The 17,834-nt window shown below is 46.8% G+C and overlaps 1 protein-coding gene across 1 annotated transcript; it reads left to right on the top strand.

The window, feature by feature from the left end:
• The first annotated feature begins 154 nt into the window (after positions 1 to 154).
• C1H1orf50 (chromosome 1 C1orf50 homolog) lies at positions 155 to 13,170 on the top strand. The gene is made up of 5 exons (XM_022575449.2): positions 155 to 288; positions 417 to 532; positions 5,401 to 5,487; positions 5,988 to 6,119; positions 6,493 to 13,170. The coding sequence occupies exons 1-5, from the start codon at positions 219 to 221 to the stop codon at positions 6,691 to 6,693; spliced, it is 606 nt and encodes a 201-aa protein (XP_022431157.1). The 5' UTR covers positions 155 to 218; the 3' UTR covers positions 6,694 to 13,170.
• The last annotated feature ends 4,664 nt before the right edge of the window (positions 13,171 to 17,834 follow it).

Here is a 17,834-nt window from a genome sequence, read left to right as displayed (position 1 = left end):
GCCTTCCCCCAGCCTGGACCCCGCCCCTCAGCGGAACCAGGAGCGCCAGCCGCAGCCACGCCTCCGAGCTCCGGGCAGCTCCGACGCCCAATGGCCAGGGAACACGGAAGCTCCGCCCATGGGCCTTTTTGCGCATGCTCTGCAGCCTCGCACCGCCCGGGTAGTAGGGAGAAGGTGCTGTCGTGGGAGACGTTGCTGTCGTGGGAGACGCTGCTGTCATGGAAGACGCTGCAACGCCCGGGACGACCCAGGGAGTCATAGAAAACCAAGGAGTTCTGTCGGCGGCAGGTTGGGGAGTTAGGCGGGGCGGGAGTCAGTTGGGGAAACGAAGCCCTCCCGGAGTAGCTAGTCTGCCGGGCTCCGCGGGAGGCCGAGGGCGGGTGCTCACGGCCTGTGTTCCTGGGTGTGTGTCGCAGGAGCCCTAGTGGAGCTCACCCCGACCCCCGGCGGCCTGGCCCTGGTGAGCCCCTACCACACCCACCGGGTCGGAGACCCCTTAGACCTCGTGGCGCTCGCAGAGCAGGTGCAGAAGGTGAGGAGGTGCGGCTGGGAAAGTAAATGACCAGCTTCGTGCACGTTTGCTCTTCCAAACCACTTAGTGTGGGGTAGCATTTGTTCTCGTCTCCATTTTATACGCGGGGAAAACTGATGGTCATGGTGAGTCGGTGGCCTGACTCCAACTGATCTTCTGAGACCAAAGACCCCTTCAGCTGCAAATTGAGTGCCCATAATCTCCCTTCGTGGGAAGGTTTGCACAGTACTTTAAATATTCATGATTTCATTTGGGCCTTAGGACAGCCCTGTCAGGTAGGCAGTACAGTTATTCTTCCTATTTGACACGTGAAGGGAAGTGTCCAGGGACCTTTCAAGATCACTCTAACGCAGTTCTGCAGGGATGCATAGCCCGCTTACTTTAAACTGCTTCCCTAAGATCTTTACTTCTGACCGGAGGGCTTGTAGAGCTTAACATCTTTTAGAAGGGCAGGGACTCTAAGTTTTGCCCTCTGTCTTCATTCACTGGACACAGTATTCCCAAGCCCAGTGCTTAGACATTGGTTGCCGAAAGAAGTAAAATAAGGAGGAAATATGATGTAACAGAAATAGCACTGGGAGTTTGGACACATGCGTTTTAATCTCAGCTTTGATATTAACTTGCATTGTGACTTGAGATAAATTACTTTTTTCTGGACCTCAGCTTCTTTATCTATGAAGTGCAGGGTGTGAACTAGGAGAGCTCCTAGATCTAAATTTCTTGAAAAACCAGATTTCATCTAATCTTTCTTACCAAGACGTCCAGTTGTAGAACCCTCTTTGATATGTACAGGTACAGGGCCTTGCTACTTTACAGTTTATGCTATCCCCCTCGTCCTTGTATACACGATCACATTTGGCCTTGGTTATGGTCAAAGACCTTCGTTTTGCTCAAAAAAAATTTAATAATTAATGTGCTCAGATTCCCTTACGTGTACATCTCTCTACTTCAGTTTTTTTTAATTAAGAAATTTTCAAATGCTTAGGAAAGCTCATTTGATTCAAATCATGTGCTTTCTCTTTTCTAGAGAGGTGGGAAGCAAGGTATAACTTTTATGGATTAGGAGAACATTATGTGTCTGTTTAATCAGATCACCTATTGGGAGGGAGGCTCCCAAAGTCAGATCTTAGGCAAAACATTTTCAGTGGGTTACTGAGTGACCATTATGTGTATTACAATGGCCTGAAACAAAGAAAGAAGGAACACGGTTTTTGTCCTTTAGCCTATAATCAATTTAGTGAAATACAGAGGATGCATTATTGTGCTGCTTCCATTTTTCCAGTATTAGTCTTTGAGAAGCTGAAGAAAAAACACTATGGAGATAAAGAGAATCAAGCATATTTCAATCTGTGTACTGAAATGTACTTTCTAGCAGGACTGACTTCTTAACATGCCATTTAGGCATTCGTGTGTGAAAGCTCGGGAACCCTGGTTTTAAGGCATGAAATTTGGAATCAGACTGATCTGTGTTGAAATCTTTAACTGCCATTTATTAGCTATGAAACCTTGGATAGGTTGCTTCACCTCTCTGAGTCTAATTCCTCAAATGAGAAAGTGAAGTTGGAGTTCATCATCTCCAGCTTCATAAGGTGTTATGAAAATTAAATGAGACAGTATGCAAAGGGCCTCAGGGTGATTAGGGCCAGAGTCTGTGCTTATCATTATTGGTCCTCTTTCTCTCATTTCTGTTTTAATTAGGCTCATTTGTACACAAATGACAGATTTGTTGCCCCCTTAAGAGAAAGGAGATTTGTTGTAAGGCCACTCCTAACCCAGAACTATCCTAGCTCTAGGAACCACCTATTCTCTCCTTGGCCATAAGGTGCCTTATTGTCCTTGGAACAAAATGCAAATTCTTGTGTCAAGGGCCATAAAGCCTTACATGATCTGATCCCTGCACCCGTGTCCCCTGCATCGGCAGGCGGACTCTCAACCACTGTGCCACCAGGGAAGCCCTGGCCTTCTAATCTGTAGAAGGCTATACCCCACCCCATCCAAATGACAGTATTATTAAATTGAATTTGAATGCCTCTAGACTACACATGCATTCTAATTCCTGCAGTCCTCACCACTCCCTGTTATTAAACCAGTTGCTTCATTCGTTATCTTTGATCTGCTTCTAGCACATAATTATGGTTATTTCCTTCATAATAGTGCATCATTGTTCCAAGTACATACAACACTAATTATCTTTCTTTTTGGTGTCTGTATCACTCCCCAGGGCTGTGCTATGCAATATGGTAGCCACTAGCTTCATATGGCTGTTGAGCCTTGGAATGTGTGGTTAGTGCATGCAGCTGAGAAACTGAGTTTTAAATTTTAATGTAAATTTGTTACTGAGCCCAAGCTTGCTCTGCTCACTGCACAACAGGTCAGTAAATCGGGAGACGAGGTGTTGAGGCAAGGAATAGTGATGTTATTCGGAAAGCCGGGTGTCCGAGAAGCTGGCAGACTAATGTCCTATAGTGCCATCTTACCGGGGTCTGGATGCCAATTTCGTTTATAGAACAGAGAGAGGGAAGAGGTGAGGAAGTAAAGAGGCCATAAGTCTTGCAAAATATCTCCTGGCTTGGCTAGTTTTGGGGAGGGGATGTGTTAATTTTTTCTTTTTTGCAGCCATTCACAGGTGGGCAGGGTCAGAATGTCTCCTTGTGAGCAGAACAAAAGCACTTTAGTTTAACATTCAGGCAGAGGGGCAGGGTTCCTGAGGCAAGCCATTATTTATGCTTATGCTATAGACAGCATCATTTTAGTGATTATAGTAACAAAAGCAGTGAAAAGCAAAGGTTAAAGTAAAAGAAACAGATTCAACATGGAGTCAGATTCTGTTCTTCCCTGTAACAATTTTAATTAATTTAAATTTTAAAACCTGGTAATTGATTCAATTACTGGAAACTTTTAAGTATATTTGGAACAATTTGAGTATGTGAATCAACTCTTTCAACTGTAAATTTTATGAAGTCTCAATACAGATCAAGTTTTTCCAATGAAAATTTAGCATCCAAATTGATAGGTGCTGTGAATATAAAATATACACTTAATATGAAATGTAAAATATCTCTTAACAATTTTTATATTGATTGCATGTTGAAATGATATTTTTTTGATTGGTTAAATAAAATATTAGATTTTTCTTTTTTTTGGCCGCACGATGCAGCTTGCAGAATCTTAGTTCCCTGACCAGAGATTGAACCTGGGCCACTGCAGTGAAAGTGCCAAGTGCAAACCACTGGACTTCCAGGGAATTCTGTATATTATTATAATTAATTTTACTTATTTATTTTTACTTTTAACATGGCTACTAGAACATTTTAAATTACATATGTGACTTGTTTCATATTCTAAAGGATAGTTGCATTAGACTGTAATCTTAATGAAGGCAGGGACCTCTTTCTCATGTTTGCCAGTGTGTGCAGTGCCTAGCATGGTGTCTGACACACAGTAATTGCTAAGTGTATATTCGTGGAACAGATAGAGGCTTGACTCAGCTTACTCAGTTGTTTCTATTCACTCATAACATGGCTTATACCTGACCTTTACCTTAAGCTTCCACAGCTAACCAGCAAATTCTCTTAATATTTCTTAGTTCAAATTTAACCTCTTACTTTCTTTTCCTTAACTTAATTGTATACCACTAGAAGTTAATCAGTTTTGGGGGGAATTCCCTGGTGGTCCAGTGGTCAGAACTGCGCACTTTCACTGTCAGGGCACGGGTTCACTCCCTGGTCAGGGAACTGAGATCCTGCAAGCTGTGCAGTGTGGCCAAAAAAAAAAAAAAAATAGTTAATCAGCTTTTTGTGAAAAGTAATCTGGAGGTTTCTGATGGATTTCTGATGTCTGAGTGATAATCCTTCCCGATACATGAATTGGTCACACCTGTCTCTCCTAGTTTTGAAAGTTATTTATTTTAAGCAATTTCCAGTGCCTTCAGTTGAATTTCCTAGCACATGGCAGACAGTCCTCTGTGTATATTATAATTGTTTCAGGTCTACATCATAGTGCAATCTTTTAAAAATACATTTTAGGTAACAATTAGGAACGCAAATATAAGTTAAAATATAATTAAGTATGATGTAAATAATTCAACTGAGGTAATGGTCAGATTAACAGATACTTTCTATATATAGTTAGGTTCCTATATAGCAGGTGATAAGAGGCATACCACAAGTGTCTTTGGATTTTCATGGTAAAACCCATCCCCGATTTCAGAAATGTTTAAATGTGAGAAAAAAAAATGGAGACCTGAGGAATAAGTGGGGTCAGTCAGGCAAAAGAGCAAGAAGGAAACATATTGGGTGGAGGAGAGGGCATATTCCATATTATTTGGAAGCAAGAGAGAACAGGGCATGTTGGAAGACTGAAAACTTTGAGTGTGACTAGAATCTAGAGTGAACAAGGTAGACACTTTGGGAAATAGAAAAGGAGCACTTATGGGGCTTTCCTGGTGGCGCAGTGGTTGAGAGTCCGCCTGCCGATGCAGGGTACACGGGTTCATGCCCCGGTCCAGGAAGATCCCACATGCCGCGGAGCGGCTGGGCCTGTGAGCCATGGCTGCTGAGCCTGTGCGTCCGGAGCCTGTGCTCCGCAACGGGAGAGGCCACAACAGTGAGAGGCCCGCGTACCGCAAAAAAAAAAAGAAAAGGAGCACTTATTCCTGTGGTGTGGGTCGTGTCAGCATTGGCTTTTTGTAAGCAGTGCTGTTTGAGCTGGGCCTTGCGATGAGTGGGCGTTCATGGGGGAATGGTGAGAATGGGAAGAGTATTTTAGGCATAAGCAAAGATGTTGACATAACATTGGGATCTAAATAAGAACATCGTAGATTTCTTATCCTTTTTTTGACCCACAGTTCAGTTTTTTTCTCACCTTAGGCTAATGAATTTGTCAGAGCAAATGCCACCAACAAGCTGACAGTCATAGCTGAGCAAATCGAACATTTGCAAGAACAAGCCAGGAAAGTAAGTAGTGGCTTTTAGGTAAGTGTTCGTTTTCTTCGCTTAGTTCATAGGATTGACTGAACTTGCTTATAATCAATGTAACTTACTTGTTTCAGTACCTCCTAGAAATATAGAAGTGTTGAGTAAAATAGAATAAGACCAAGAGGTTAAGTATAAGTGTTTTCACTGGGAGAAAGTTCAGTGAGATAAAGCATTTTGAGGGGGAACTATGATAGAAATGTACTGACCACAGAAAAATTGGAAAGAAATGTAAAAACCATTCAAAAGCCAGTAACACTCAATGTTTTGAAATACAGTTTTCCTAAGGCATTTTTACAGCATAGTAGCGTAACATCGTGTAATTTTTCTCTTCAGTATCATCTGGATCTCAGTCATGATTCACTGCTGTGGGGGAGCAAGACCCTAGGCATCGAACGGTTTCCAGATTTTGAGTGGGATGGTCATTGAGTATGAGTGCCTGTTACCTAATACCTAATTGGTTACACCTCTGCGGTTCTTAGGTATTGGAGGATGCTCGCAGAGATGCTGATTTGCACCATGTAGCTTGTAATATAGTGAAAAAACCTGGCAACATTTACTACCTTTATAAACGGGAGAGTGGTCAGCGGTATTTTTCCATTATTTCTCCAAAGGTAAGAACATTTAATTTTTGCACAAAAATCTACTCTTGTCTTTGAGAAATTCTTGGGTGTGTGTTTGTGTGTGTGTGTGGTGTGTGTTGTGTGTGAGAAAATGTAGGTATAGGGGTTGGGAAGTGGTTTTCTAGAAAACTGGAGGTGGCGTGAGCCCAGACATGACTCTGAAAAATATGCATGTGCTTAAATTATTTCACAGTCATTATCTCTGTTAAGGGAGGTATCTGATGTGTAATGTAATGGTTTCCAAGAATGATTCTGACTGGTCTGGAGTGAAAAGCTAAAAAAGAAAATTGTGGTAGAATTAGGACACAAGCTCAGTTTCTTTATCTCCTGCCCTGATCAGAACTGACTCCTTTGCCTTCTCTAGGAATGGGGGACAGGTTGTCCACATGACTTCCTTGGTGCGTACAAGCTACAGCACGACTTGTCCTGGACTCCGTATGAGGACGCTGAGAAGCAGGATGCTAAAATCAGCATCGTGACCAAGTTGCTAAGCCAGCCAGTGGCTCTGCCTCGGAGCACTGAACCCAGCTTCCAGGGCTTCACTTCCACTGAGAGTGGACTCTGACAAAGGCTGTCATGGCTAGGACCTGTCACCTCCTTGTTGCTCCAATCTCTGCCTTGATGGGAGGTGGCATGAGAATCGAGGGCATGTAGGGGAATCATGAACTTCTTTGAAGGTGGTCCTGTGTGAATGTAAATGCTGTCGTTATTACTTTTAGTTGGGATGGTAAAGAATCACATCAGTCTCTTTTGGGATCCTCTGCAGGTCACAGATACTCAACTCGTCAGTTTCAGAGTATTGGCCAGTGTACTTTCCTTCTCCTTTATCTCCATCTGTTCTCCCATAAGTCAGAGCATTAGAGAAAGAAGGGCTTCTTCTTCCTTCGAAAAGATTGGCAGGTCATTTTCCAGAGAGGACTGTTGTTAGTCTCTTAGTAACTAGAAGTGTTTGAGATTGGGGTTGTGGCTATTGAACAGTTGGTGCAACTCCAGCTTCAGATTCGTCTGGGAATCGGAATGTTGGGTACTGGCAGATGATAAACAGCTTGGCTTGGCTCGCGAGCGAGTGTGTGGTTCTGGTGTTTCTGCACGATTGATAAGGTTTGGCTTGTCCCATTCTGCTCTTTCTGCTGAGCTAGGATGACTGGAGAATTTAAGGCAGCAGCAATGGCCAGGTTTGGGGACAGTCAGCCTCTAAACTCACAGAATTTTAGACTTGGAAGAGATTTTGGAGGCTACCACTAACAACGTTATGAATCCACCCTCTAGCCCCACTGAGCAGGAGCTCCAGAGTTCCGCCATCTGCAGCAGGAAGAATCCATTAAGTGGCAACTTTAGAATATTGTGGAAAAGAGAATAGGACAGTGGGTGAGAAACAAGAAAAACAGCCAACCTGTTGATTATGAGTTAACTCGGATTAAAATTCATTTTGACCTGAATTATTCAGGAACTTAACAGAAGCTTTTTGGCTGAGTTACTCTATGCTGATTCTGACTGAGCTCTTGTGGGACTCTACCCCACTTCCTGTTTGTTCAGTGGAATTAGCTAAATTGATAGCATAGCCAGCATTGCTGTACTTTCTTCAGTGCCATATAATCTATTACAACATGCTGTAAAAAGAGTGAGAGATCTGTACTTGAAATCAAATTGCCCAAGTTCCTTTCTGGGGATGAATGTCCTTTGTGTTGATCTGCTTGGTAATGCCACAATCTCATCCTGGTGTTAAAGGCCTTTCCTTATAAGCTTCGCTCCTTGTGAGCTGTAAATGGTCCACAAAGGCCTAGCAGAAGTTGGGACTAGATTCTGTCAAGGTCGCACAGATGATACTTGGTCACTCAGTTCACAGGAGGATGCTCTGGAGGCAGCCACGAAAGCCTCTGGCTGGGAGGCTGCAGGAAATGGGACACACACACACACTAGTGGTATAGTAGTTGATTCTTACTACAGAAAGTTTCCCAGATTTTCAGAAGGTTTTGCATGATAATGACATTTTGAGTAGGTGCTTTGTTATCCATTGCTGCATCAGTTACCACAAACTTAGTGGCTTTAAACAGCACACATTTATTATTTCAGAGTTTCTATGGATCAGGAGTTGAGGCACACTTAACTGGGTCCTCTGCTTCAGGGTTTCTTTTCTCACAAGGCTGCAGTCGAATTACGGGCCAGGCCTATGTCCTCATCTGAAGGCTCAGCTGAAGAAGGATCTGCTTCCAAGCTCACTTAAATTGTTGGCAGAATTTCAGTTCCTCAAGGGTTTGTAGGACTGTGGAGCTCTGTTTAGTAATGAACTGTTAGCCAGAGGCTGCCCTTAGTTCTTTGCTACATGAGTCTTACCAACATGGCAACTGTCTTCATCAAAGCCAACAAGGATGAGAGTCTGCTAGCAGGATGGAAGTTATGGCAGTGACATCTCATACCTTGGCTGTGCTCTGTTAATTAGAAACAAGTCACTAGGCCAGCCCACACTCAAGGGAGGTAATTACCTAAGGGTATGAATACCAGAAGGTGGAAATTCTTGAATCTTAGAATCTGTGTGCCGCAGTGCTCAGTTGAGAGGGAGAAGGAAGGCTGTGGCTGGAAGAGGCAGTATTACAAAGTGGTTAGGCTTGGTGGCTTTGAAGTCACAGATCTGGACGTGACTCTCAGCTCTGACAGAATAACCTCCCCCTAGTGTTCCTGCTTCCTCCTCTGGTCGCTTCTCCAGTCCATTCTGTATTCAGTCATCAGCTTGATCTTTTGAAAATGCAAATCCACCTCACCCTTGACATCTATCCTAACCACTGGAACAGAGAGCAGTGTGATTCAGGAGCAAACTTTCTTCTGTTCAATAAGGTGTGCTCCTGGCACTGACCACCAGGTGGTGCCATTGTGCTTTCCTGATTAAGCCAGTTAACCAAGCTTAGAGAAAGTAGCATTGTGAAGTGATTTTGGAGGTGGCATCTCCTAGGGGGACTAGGACCCAGTGATTATAAACAGTAACCATTTTTCACTCATCCATCCACCTATCCATCCATAAGTGAGTAATACTTAATTACTGAGTGTTAAGTGCCTTCCAGGTTCCAGATTCTGGAGAATGACACAGGTGAGTAAGACAGGCCCCTATTTCCAGGAAGCCTACGGTCTAGTGGGGAAGAAAGCAAGTCAGCCATTACAACATGGTATAAGAAGGACTATGATAGAGGTGCACATGGAATATCATGGAGCACCGGGGAGGGCTGCTTAACTCAGCTTGGAGAATTTGAGAAGACTTTTTGGAAGAGCTGACACCTGCTTGGGTGTTGAAAAAGAAGCAAGAGTTAGAGCTTGTTTGGAGGCTCCAACTGTCTCTGTAGGAAGGTTGTCTTTGGGGGTTAGGGCAGGGTTTATTTTGGGATGGAGTTTATTTGTGAATGAACAAAGGGATATCCACTTAACAAGCCATATCAACCAGAGTGATCCTGCCAGTCGGGAAGGGTGGAGTGAGATAGGTCCCAGCCAGCACACTCTTACTTCTAACAGCTAGGAGGTAGGTAGATGAGGAATTGGATGAAAAGCAATTCTAGACAAAAAATAGCACGTGGGGGACACTGACAAGAAGCAATATGACATTTGGGGAATTGCCGCTACAGTGAAGAATATTGGCCAGGTGGGTATGAGAGGAGAGCTAATTGAAGGGTTGGGGGTAGGGAGTTGGTAAAATTGGCCTTTTTAGAAAGCTCATCTTGGCAGTGGAGGATGAGTGGGGGAGAAACCACTGGGAGCCTCCAACCCAGTCCAAGCAAGAGATGTTGGAGGTTTGAACAAAGATGGTGATGGACTGAGAGGTGTTGTATTTCATCAATTGTAAATGTACTTTCCTTCCCCCACATTTTAATCTCTCAGACCTAGATGCTTCTAGATGTCAGTAGTATGTCATCCTTCAGTAATGGTCTGTCTTAACAGTGGACGGCATCTCAGGCTTGATGAAGTATATGGCATTTTGAAAGTACAGTAGATTGCCACCTTGTTAATTAACACGATGTGGCACAATGAGTGGAAGGAAAGAATCTTAGATAATGCTTGAATTTCTGGCTTGAGAGTGTGGATGGGGCTTCCTTGGTGGCGCAGTGGCTGAGAGTCCGCCTGCCAATGCAGGGGACACGGGTTCATGCCCCGGTCCGGGAAGATCCCACATGCCGCGGAGCGGCTAGGCCCGTGAGCCATGGCCGCTGAGCCTGCGCGTCCGGAGCCTGTGCTCCGCAACGGGAGAGGCCGCAACAGTGAGAGGCCCGCATACCGCAAAAAAAAAAAAAAAAAAAAAAAGAGTGTGGATGGTGGGAATCCACTCAACAAAATGTGGACGAGGAAGACATCCCTGCTATTTTCCAAAATAATTAGCAATCTGTATTTGCCTCAATAATCCACCATGCTGGCCCTGCCTAGTTCACTGGGCGTAACAGCTGACACTACCTCCTTTTCTCCACATTAGCATTCCAGAAGGAGGGAAAGAAGGCTTGCTTGTGTCCTTACCTTCTCAAGTTATCAGTCAGTCCACAAGTATTGAGAGTATTGGTGGTGTAGACACAAAGATGATAAATACTGTTAAGTGAGCTTTTTTTCTGCCAAGCATAGCCAACTGTTTGATTTAATCTTTATATAATCCACCATCTATGAGGTATTATACAGTATTCCTATTTTACAGAGCTGGGGCATCTCAGACGTTAAGCAACTGGCCCATGGTTACACAGATAAAAAGTGGCAGAGGTCAGGCTCAGACATTACTATTTGATTAAAGTCTGACCATAGCTATAACCATAACCTGTTTTGGCCTATTAGGACAGTCCTAGACTATCTCTACATGGAGGTGTGAAGAAGTTAAAATACACAAGTGACAGAGTAACGTGCATATGGGATACTATAGGAGTAGTTCACTTGAGTATTTAGTGATGAGCATGCAGACGATGTGTATCAAGGTCCAGAGAAGATAAGTAACTTACCTAAGGTCACACAACTTAAAAACAATTGAGCCCACATCTCTGGCACTAAAGCCCATGTGCAAACCCCCCACATACAAGATAAGGTTCATTCCCTAAAGGAGTCAGAGCTTGGGAGGGAGGAGCTACTAAGTGCCTGGAGTAATTAGACTTCCATGGTCCAAGCAGCATTTGATTCAGTGGACTACTTCCTACTGAAAAGCTTTGTTCTTCATTTTGATTTGGAATATTACCGTCTTCTGCTTCACTGACTGCATCTTTTTTGTCTCCTGACACTTATAGTTTGGACTGCTCTGGGGCCAAGTCTTTGGCCCTCTTTTCTTTCTCTACTAGGTGATCTAATCATTTCCCATGGCTTTAAATGCCACCCATATGCTCTTGACTCACATGTGTGTCTCCAGTCCTGATCCCTCCCTGAGTTTTATGCAGACTTCATTTATCAAACAGCTTCACTCGATGTCATTACAAACCTAACGTGCCCAAAATAGAAGTCTTGAGTTATACCCCAAACCTGTTTTGTTACCAGTCCCTCTCTTTCCATCAGCACCTGTGTCACACTGCTGTTGAGGCCAGAAACCCAAGTCATCCTGATTCTGTTTGTTCTTCCCACACCAATCAGCAAGTCTTCTCAGCTCTGTCTTCAAAATACATCCCACATCTGACTGCTGCTCACCACCTCCACCCCTCCCCCCTTAGTCCAGGCCACCAACATCTCTAGCCTGGACGAATGCAGTAGCCTCTTAACTTGCCTCCCTGCCTCCATTCTCACCCTCCTTCATTCTGTTTCCACAGAGACTGTAGTCATTCTCTTACAAATGTGAGTCAGGTTATAATACCTCTGTAAAAAATGACCCCCAAATTTCTCATTACACTTAGAATAAAGTCCACACTCTTGCCAAGATTCTATGTGATGTACCATTCTCAGTACTCACTGCATTTCCCACTGACTGTGCTCAGCTCAGCAGCACATCAAGCCTGTTTCTGCTCCAGCGTCTTTACATTTGTAGCTCCATCTGCCTGGAACATTTCCCCCAAGGTCTTTTCATGGTTTGTGTCTTCTCAACATTTAGGTCCCTGCTCAAATATCACTTCACTTATTACCCTATCAGAAGTACCAACTCCTCTCACATCAAAATACTGCTGACCCTGTTTTGATTTCCATGGCACTTGTCGTGACTAGACATTATTTGTTGCCTTTGCCCCATACCTGAGTGTAAGTTCTCTGAGGGCAGAAACAGTGTCTGTCTTGTTTATTGCTATATCCCTAGCACCTAAAATAGTGCCTGGCATATAATAAATACTCTAATAATGGATGGATGGATGGACATCTGCAGCTCCGTACTTATACCCTGCAGGGCGTCTAAGTCAATGCAGCTAAGAGAAATAGAATGTGAGCCACATGTGTGATTTAAAATTTTTTAGCAGCTACATTAAAAAATAAGGAAAAACAGGTGAAATTAACTTTAATAATTTAACCCAGTATATAAGAATATTAACATTTTAACAAACAATACTAAAAATTAGTTATTTTACGTATTTTTTTAAAACTCAGTATTCAAACTCTGGTAAATGTACAGCTGCCTCAATTTGGACTAGCCACATTTCATGTACTCGAGCCACATGTGGCTAGTGGCTATCATGTTAGTACAAGTGTAGACAGTCACCCTACTGTTCTTGTTCTCCAGAACGGGAGGAAGCTAGAAACTTCTGGTGGTTGGGGAGGAGGGTGTTTCTTAGCTCTCCCTGCTTCGTCTCCCTCTTCTGAAGGAAGCCTTGGGGATGTCCAGGCTGACAGAGGCATGATCGTGTCCTTAGAATGATGGTGGTGATGATGACTGAGCTGCTGCGCTGTGCTGAGCATTTCATATAAGCTCATTTAATTCTCACGGCAATCCCATTTTACAGATTTGGTTGTGGAAACCAAAGTAACTTGTTCAAATTTACACATCTGCCAAGTGTTAGAGCTGGAATGTAAATCTGGCTAAAAGTTAAAGCCGGTATTATGATCATTATGTGACCATTTTTATTTTGCCACTTTAACGGTCCATGTAGCCTGGACAAATGAAGAGAAATACAAATGATAGAAAGGAGCTGACCTGACTCTTGGTCTTGGACTCCCAGCACAGCTGAAGTTGCTTCCATCCTGATTCTCCCTTCTAGTTTCTCAAACACCTTAGGTGTGACTTCAGTGTCAAACTGTGTTCAGGTCTCAGATCCACTCATTAATAACGGTGTAACCTTCAGTAAAATCGAGTAATGCCCATTTCCTCTTCTGGAGAATGGGAATGCTAATACTAACATCAGGGGCATTTGAGAAAATCCAGTAAGATGACTATAACGTCTGTAAAGCATTGAGCACAGTGCCCAATGGCTAGTAGCCACTCGGACAGGCTAGGTCCTATACTTCTCTTCCCCCTCCAGGCTGCAAGGTGAGGCAAAGAGTCACTTGACCTCCTAGCTCCACCCCTTCTCTTCACATATTCTGTGGGGCCCTGGAAGCTATTGCTGCTGGAACTTAGCAACTGGGTAGGTCAGAGAAAGTGGGGCAGGTATTAGAACTGGTGCTTGGGATCCTACCCAGTACTAACACGTTTCTCTCTGTGGCACATATTCATCCAGTTGCGGAACCTAAACGCCTCAGAGAGGCTCTTGCCTCCTGCCTCTCACTCCTCTCCCACAATCTTGACATTCCATCTCACAGTGGCTCCTGGTCCAACTACTTCTCATTCCTTTCTGCTGCTGTCCAACAGTATGTCTTTGCTCCAGCCCCCCTCAGCTCATGCAGTGTTACCCAGCCTTCCTCCACGCTGGCTGCCAGGATAATCTTTCTAAACCAACCTGACCATGTCACTTCCCTACTTAAAAATCTCCTATTTTCAGGACTGAGTGTCAACTACTCAGCTTGTCATTGATCCAACAAGTATGGGGGCTGGGGGATGTACTTTATGCCTAAGCGTTCTTATGGGCACAAAGATACAGCAGTGCACCAAGCACAGCGAAAGCCCTGCCCCCACGGAGGGGGCTTACATTCTAGGGGCCCTTCACAGTCTGGACCCCAGCATCCCTTTACAGCCTTATCTCCCCGCAACTCCCTTCCAGCCCACCTCCCTCCCACACGCCGGGCACTCTGGTCTCTTCTCCTGCCAAGCCTGCCCACGCTCCCCATGTTAGACTAGTCCCCTCCTCTCAGATCCCTCCATTCCCCCTGCCGCGCCGCTGCAAGACCTAGGGCTACCCGGCAAAGTGAGGCCCCTCTTCCTGCCAACTAAAGCCCCGTGGCCCCTCCCCTGCCCCTCGGGGATTGTGAGCTAACAGCCAAGGGTGGGTGGTGAGAGGCTTGGGACGGCGCGGCTCCCCCTCTCCTGGGCTGGCCCCTCTCCACCGCCCAGGAAGCGGGGAAGGAGTGCGGGCCCCCACCCCATCTAAGAATGTCTGGTCCCCAGGTAAGCAGCCACAGCGTCGCACGCGCCTCCCCCAGGGTGCTGTCGGCGGCCACGGCCCTGGGGGGAAGGAGCTGTTCCGAAGCGCGGGCGCCCAGCCCCGGCTCCGTCTGGCTCCGTCTCTTCCATCTTTTCGCCTGGGCGTCGTCGCCGTCGCTGTTGTCCAGGACCGACGCGGCACAACCGGCAGGGGAGGGGCGAGGAGGGGAGCGCCGGTGTCTCCAGCTCGGACAGACCGGCGTCGGGAGGAGGCCGGCTCCCTGTCGGGCTGTTGGCCTCTAGGGTGGCGGGATGGATTGGGGGCGGCCAGTGGGGGGCGGGGCGTTTCTAACTCGAGGGGCTGTGCGCGTGGCGCGCCGCCTGGGGCCTTCTCGCTCCAACGCTGCGCGGGTTTCGAGGCAAGGCACCGACTTCGCCACGCCTTGCCTCTCCTGAGAAATCGCCGGGTCCCACGCAACTCTCCCCTCTTCTTCCGCTAGCAGCCCCAGCGTCGGACATTTCAGCTCGCTCACCTCGTTCTCCTCACTCACCAGTCTCATGGCTGGTTTCCTTTTCTTCAGCCTCTCCCCTCGAGACCACCCTCCACCCCCAGCCCGCATCTGATCAAGACACCCCCTTACCAAATAAACATCACTGCCCGCCCACAGCGGCAAGGCAGGGTCACAGCAGCTATCACAACTGTGGCCTCCCTGTCGGCTTTGCCTCCCGGCAGCCCTGTCTCCCTGGGACCCAGCCTCCTCATTGGGCTTGCGCCCTTGCAATTTCCTTTGCCAGGAAGCACCCCCCTTTGTTTATGCCCGGAGACCCTCCATAAATATCACATTGGCCAAGCCTTCCCCTGCCCCCACCCCAGACTTAGTCTTCCCTGGACACCCTCAGCAACCGGACATCCCCTTGTCCAGCCAGAGTTGCCACACTGCCGTCACCGTCCCTACACACATCTGCCTCCCCTACCAGACTCCCAGCCTCCTGAGGGTGTCCAGAACACACAGGCCTGGCACACAGCAGGCATCGGCAAATAAAGATCATAAACGTTGGGTAGATGCTGGGTGTGCTGAGGGGCTGGATTGCTCACTTGAGAAGGCTTCTCACAGGACAGACTGGACAGGCTTGGAGTGATTCCGTGCAGGTACAGGATCTCGGGCAAGCACCAGAGTGCTCTATTAATTTAACAATCATTGAACAACTTCTGTTGTCAGGCCTTATGCCAGGCACAGGGGACCTCGGTCGGCACTCAAGTTCCTTCCCCCGTAGCAGAGAAGGAAGACCACATGGGCGGTGCCCATACAGAGTGCCAAGTGTCACGTGGTGAGCACAAGCAGATGTGGCGGTGCAGAGGAGGAGCAGCTCAAGACTTGAGGGGGTGTCAGGCTTCCCAAAGAGGCCCACCACCCAACCCAACACCAGAGGGGGGCAGAGAAGGGGTCAAGGGGCAATGGAGAGAAGAGGCTGAGAGTCGAGCAGGGCTTCGTCACAAAGGGCTTGCATACCACATGAAGGAGCTGGACTCCATCCTGAGGGTGTCGGGGAGCCACTGATGGCTTCCTTGGAGCCGGGGAGTGACGTGAGCTCTGACCCCCTCCTCTGAGCCCCCTGACAGGCGGGGCCCGTCTTCTGTGCTCCCTCAGCAGCCTTGTCACCTCCTGTGCAGGGTTGAATGCCTCTGCCAGACTGAGCTTTTTGAGAGATGAGACCAGGTCTCAATCTTCTCTGTCCCAAGACCAAGTGCTGAATGAATGGATTTTTCCTTTTCTCTCTAAATTTCAGCAGTTCTTACTCTCAGCTCCACATCCTTCCATACCTGGGGCCTGTGCTGCAAACGGCTTTTAATTGGGAAAGAGGAGGCCCAGTTCCAATCCCAGCTCCACCATTTGCTGGAACAAGTTGCTTAACTGTTCTGAAACCTCAGTTTCCCCATTGTTAAGATGAGTTACCACCATGAACTGTCTGTAAGTCTCCACAGGCATGCATGAGTCTGTTTTCCTGAACAGACTGTCAATTCCATGGTCCAGGCAGGGACCAAGGGCTTTCCCCAGCACCTTGCTCAGTCTGAGCTTACAACGAGTGCTACGATCCGTCCTGCTGGTTGGTAGACAGCAGAGCACACAGGGAAGAACACTTACGGTGAAGTTGGAAGTCTTGTTCTGCCACTTCCAGTGTGACCTTGAACAAGGTTCTTCCCCTCTCGGAGTCTCCTTTGCCTTACCTGGCAGACCTCACAGGGCCATTGGAAACCACAGAGGTGAAAGTGCTTTGTGAATGAAAGAGATACTGTAGTAGACAATTAATTGCACATTAATTAAAAAAAAAAACCAGGGACTTCCCTGGTGGCTCAGTGGTTGAGAGTCTGCCTGCGGACGCAGGGGATGCGGGTTCGTGCCCCGGTCCGGGAAGATCCCACATGCCGCGGAGCGGCTGGGCCCGTGAGCCATGGCCGCTGAGCCTGCGCATCCGGAGCCTGTGCTCCGCAACGGGAGAGGCCACAACAGTGAGAGGCCCGCGTACCGCAAAAGAAAAAAAACCAAAAAACCAAACCGTGTAGTAGTATAGATGAGGTGTGTCTCGTACTTGGTGGACACACCCCAGGTATCTGCTGACTGCCTCTGAGATGCTGCTCTTCCAGGTGCAGACTAGGCTGGAACAGAGGTGCTTGGTCTTGCTCGGGTCAGCCCTGAGACTCAAGACAGACCAGGAGGGAAGGGTTGATAGGGAGGGAGCAGGCATCCAATCCTTTGCCCCCCTCCCATCCCAGATTTCTCGGACTAGCATTGCTTCCCTGTCTTAGGTTTTGAGGGGACCTGGCATGACAAGGTCTCAGGAGTCCCAGTGGCTTTGGCATTGTAGCTACTGATACCCCTTGGTGAATGAAGCTGGCCTATGGGAGCAGTTAGCTCCACCGTGCTGCCTGATAAACTCCCAGCCCCAAATTCCAAGTCCGGCCCCCTCTCAGCCTCTGACATACTGGTGGCAGTATTTATGGGAAAGGACCATGATTTTTCTTAGCTCTTGCCCAGACCAGAAGGGCCTGGGGCTGTACAGAGGGGCTGTATGGAGGCAGAGTCTCAGCTTCCTCACCTTGAAAATGAGTGGGGATTAAATGAGAAAACACCTTGGAACTTGTACATTTTACTCACGTGCAGGATTGCTATTTGTGGGTAGTGTGTTTACAACCAGTGGGGCCTCCCTGTTTCAGAGAACGCTGGGGCTCTTTCTCCAAAAGAAAGTTTCACAGACAGTGTATGTGTAAGGAGTGCACATGTTTGGTCTTAGAGCGAAAACGGACACAGAGAGACTGTGAAAATGGCCAGGGCCAG

The sequence above is a fragment of the Delphinapterus leucas genome, chromosome 1 (assembly GCF_059928025.1).
Source record: "Delphinapterus leucas isolate spDelLeu-1000000601 "Yukka" chromosome 1, BTC_Dleu_Yukka2, whole genome shotgun sequence".
Taxonomy (NCBI): Eukaryota; Metazoa; Chordata; class Mammalia; order Artiodactyla; family Monodontidae; genus Delphinapterus; species Delphinapterus leucas.
This window is presented reverse-complemented; position numbering and strand designations above follow the sequence as displayed.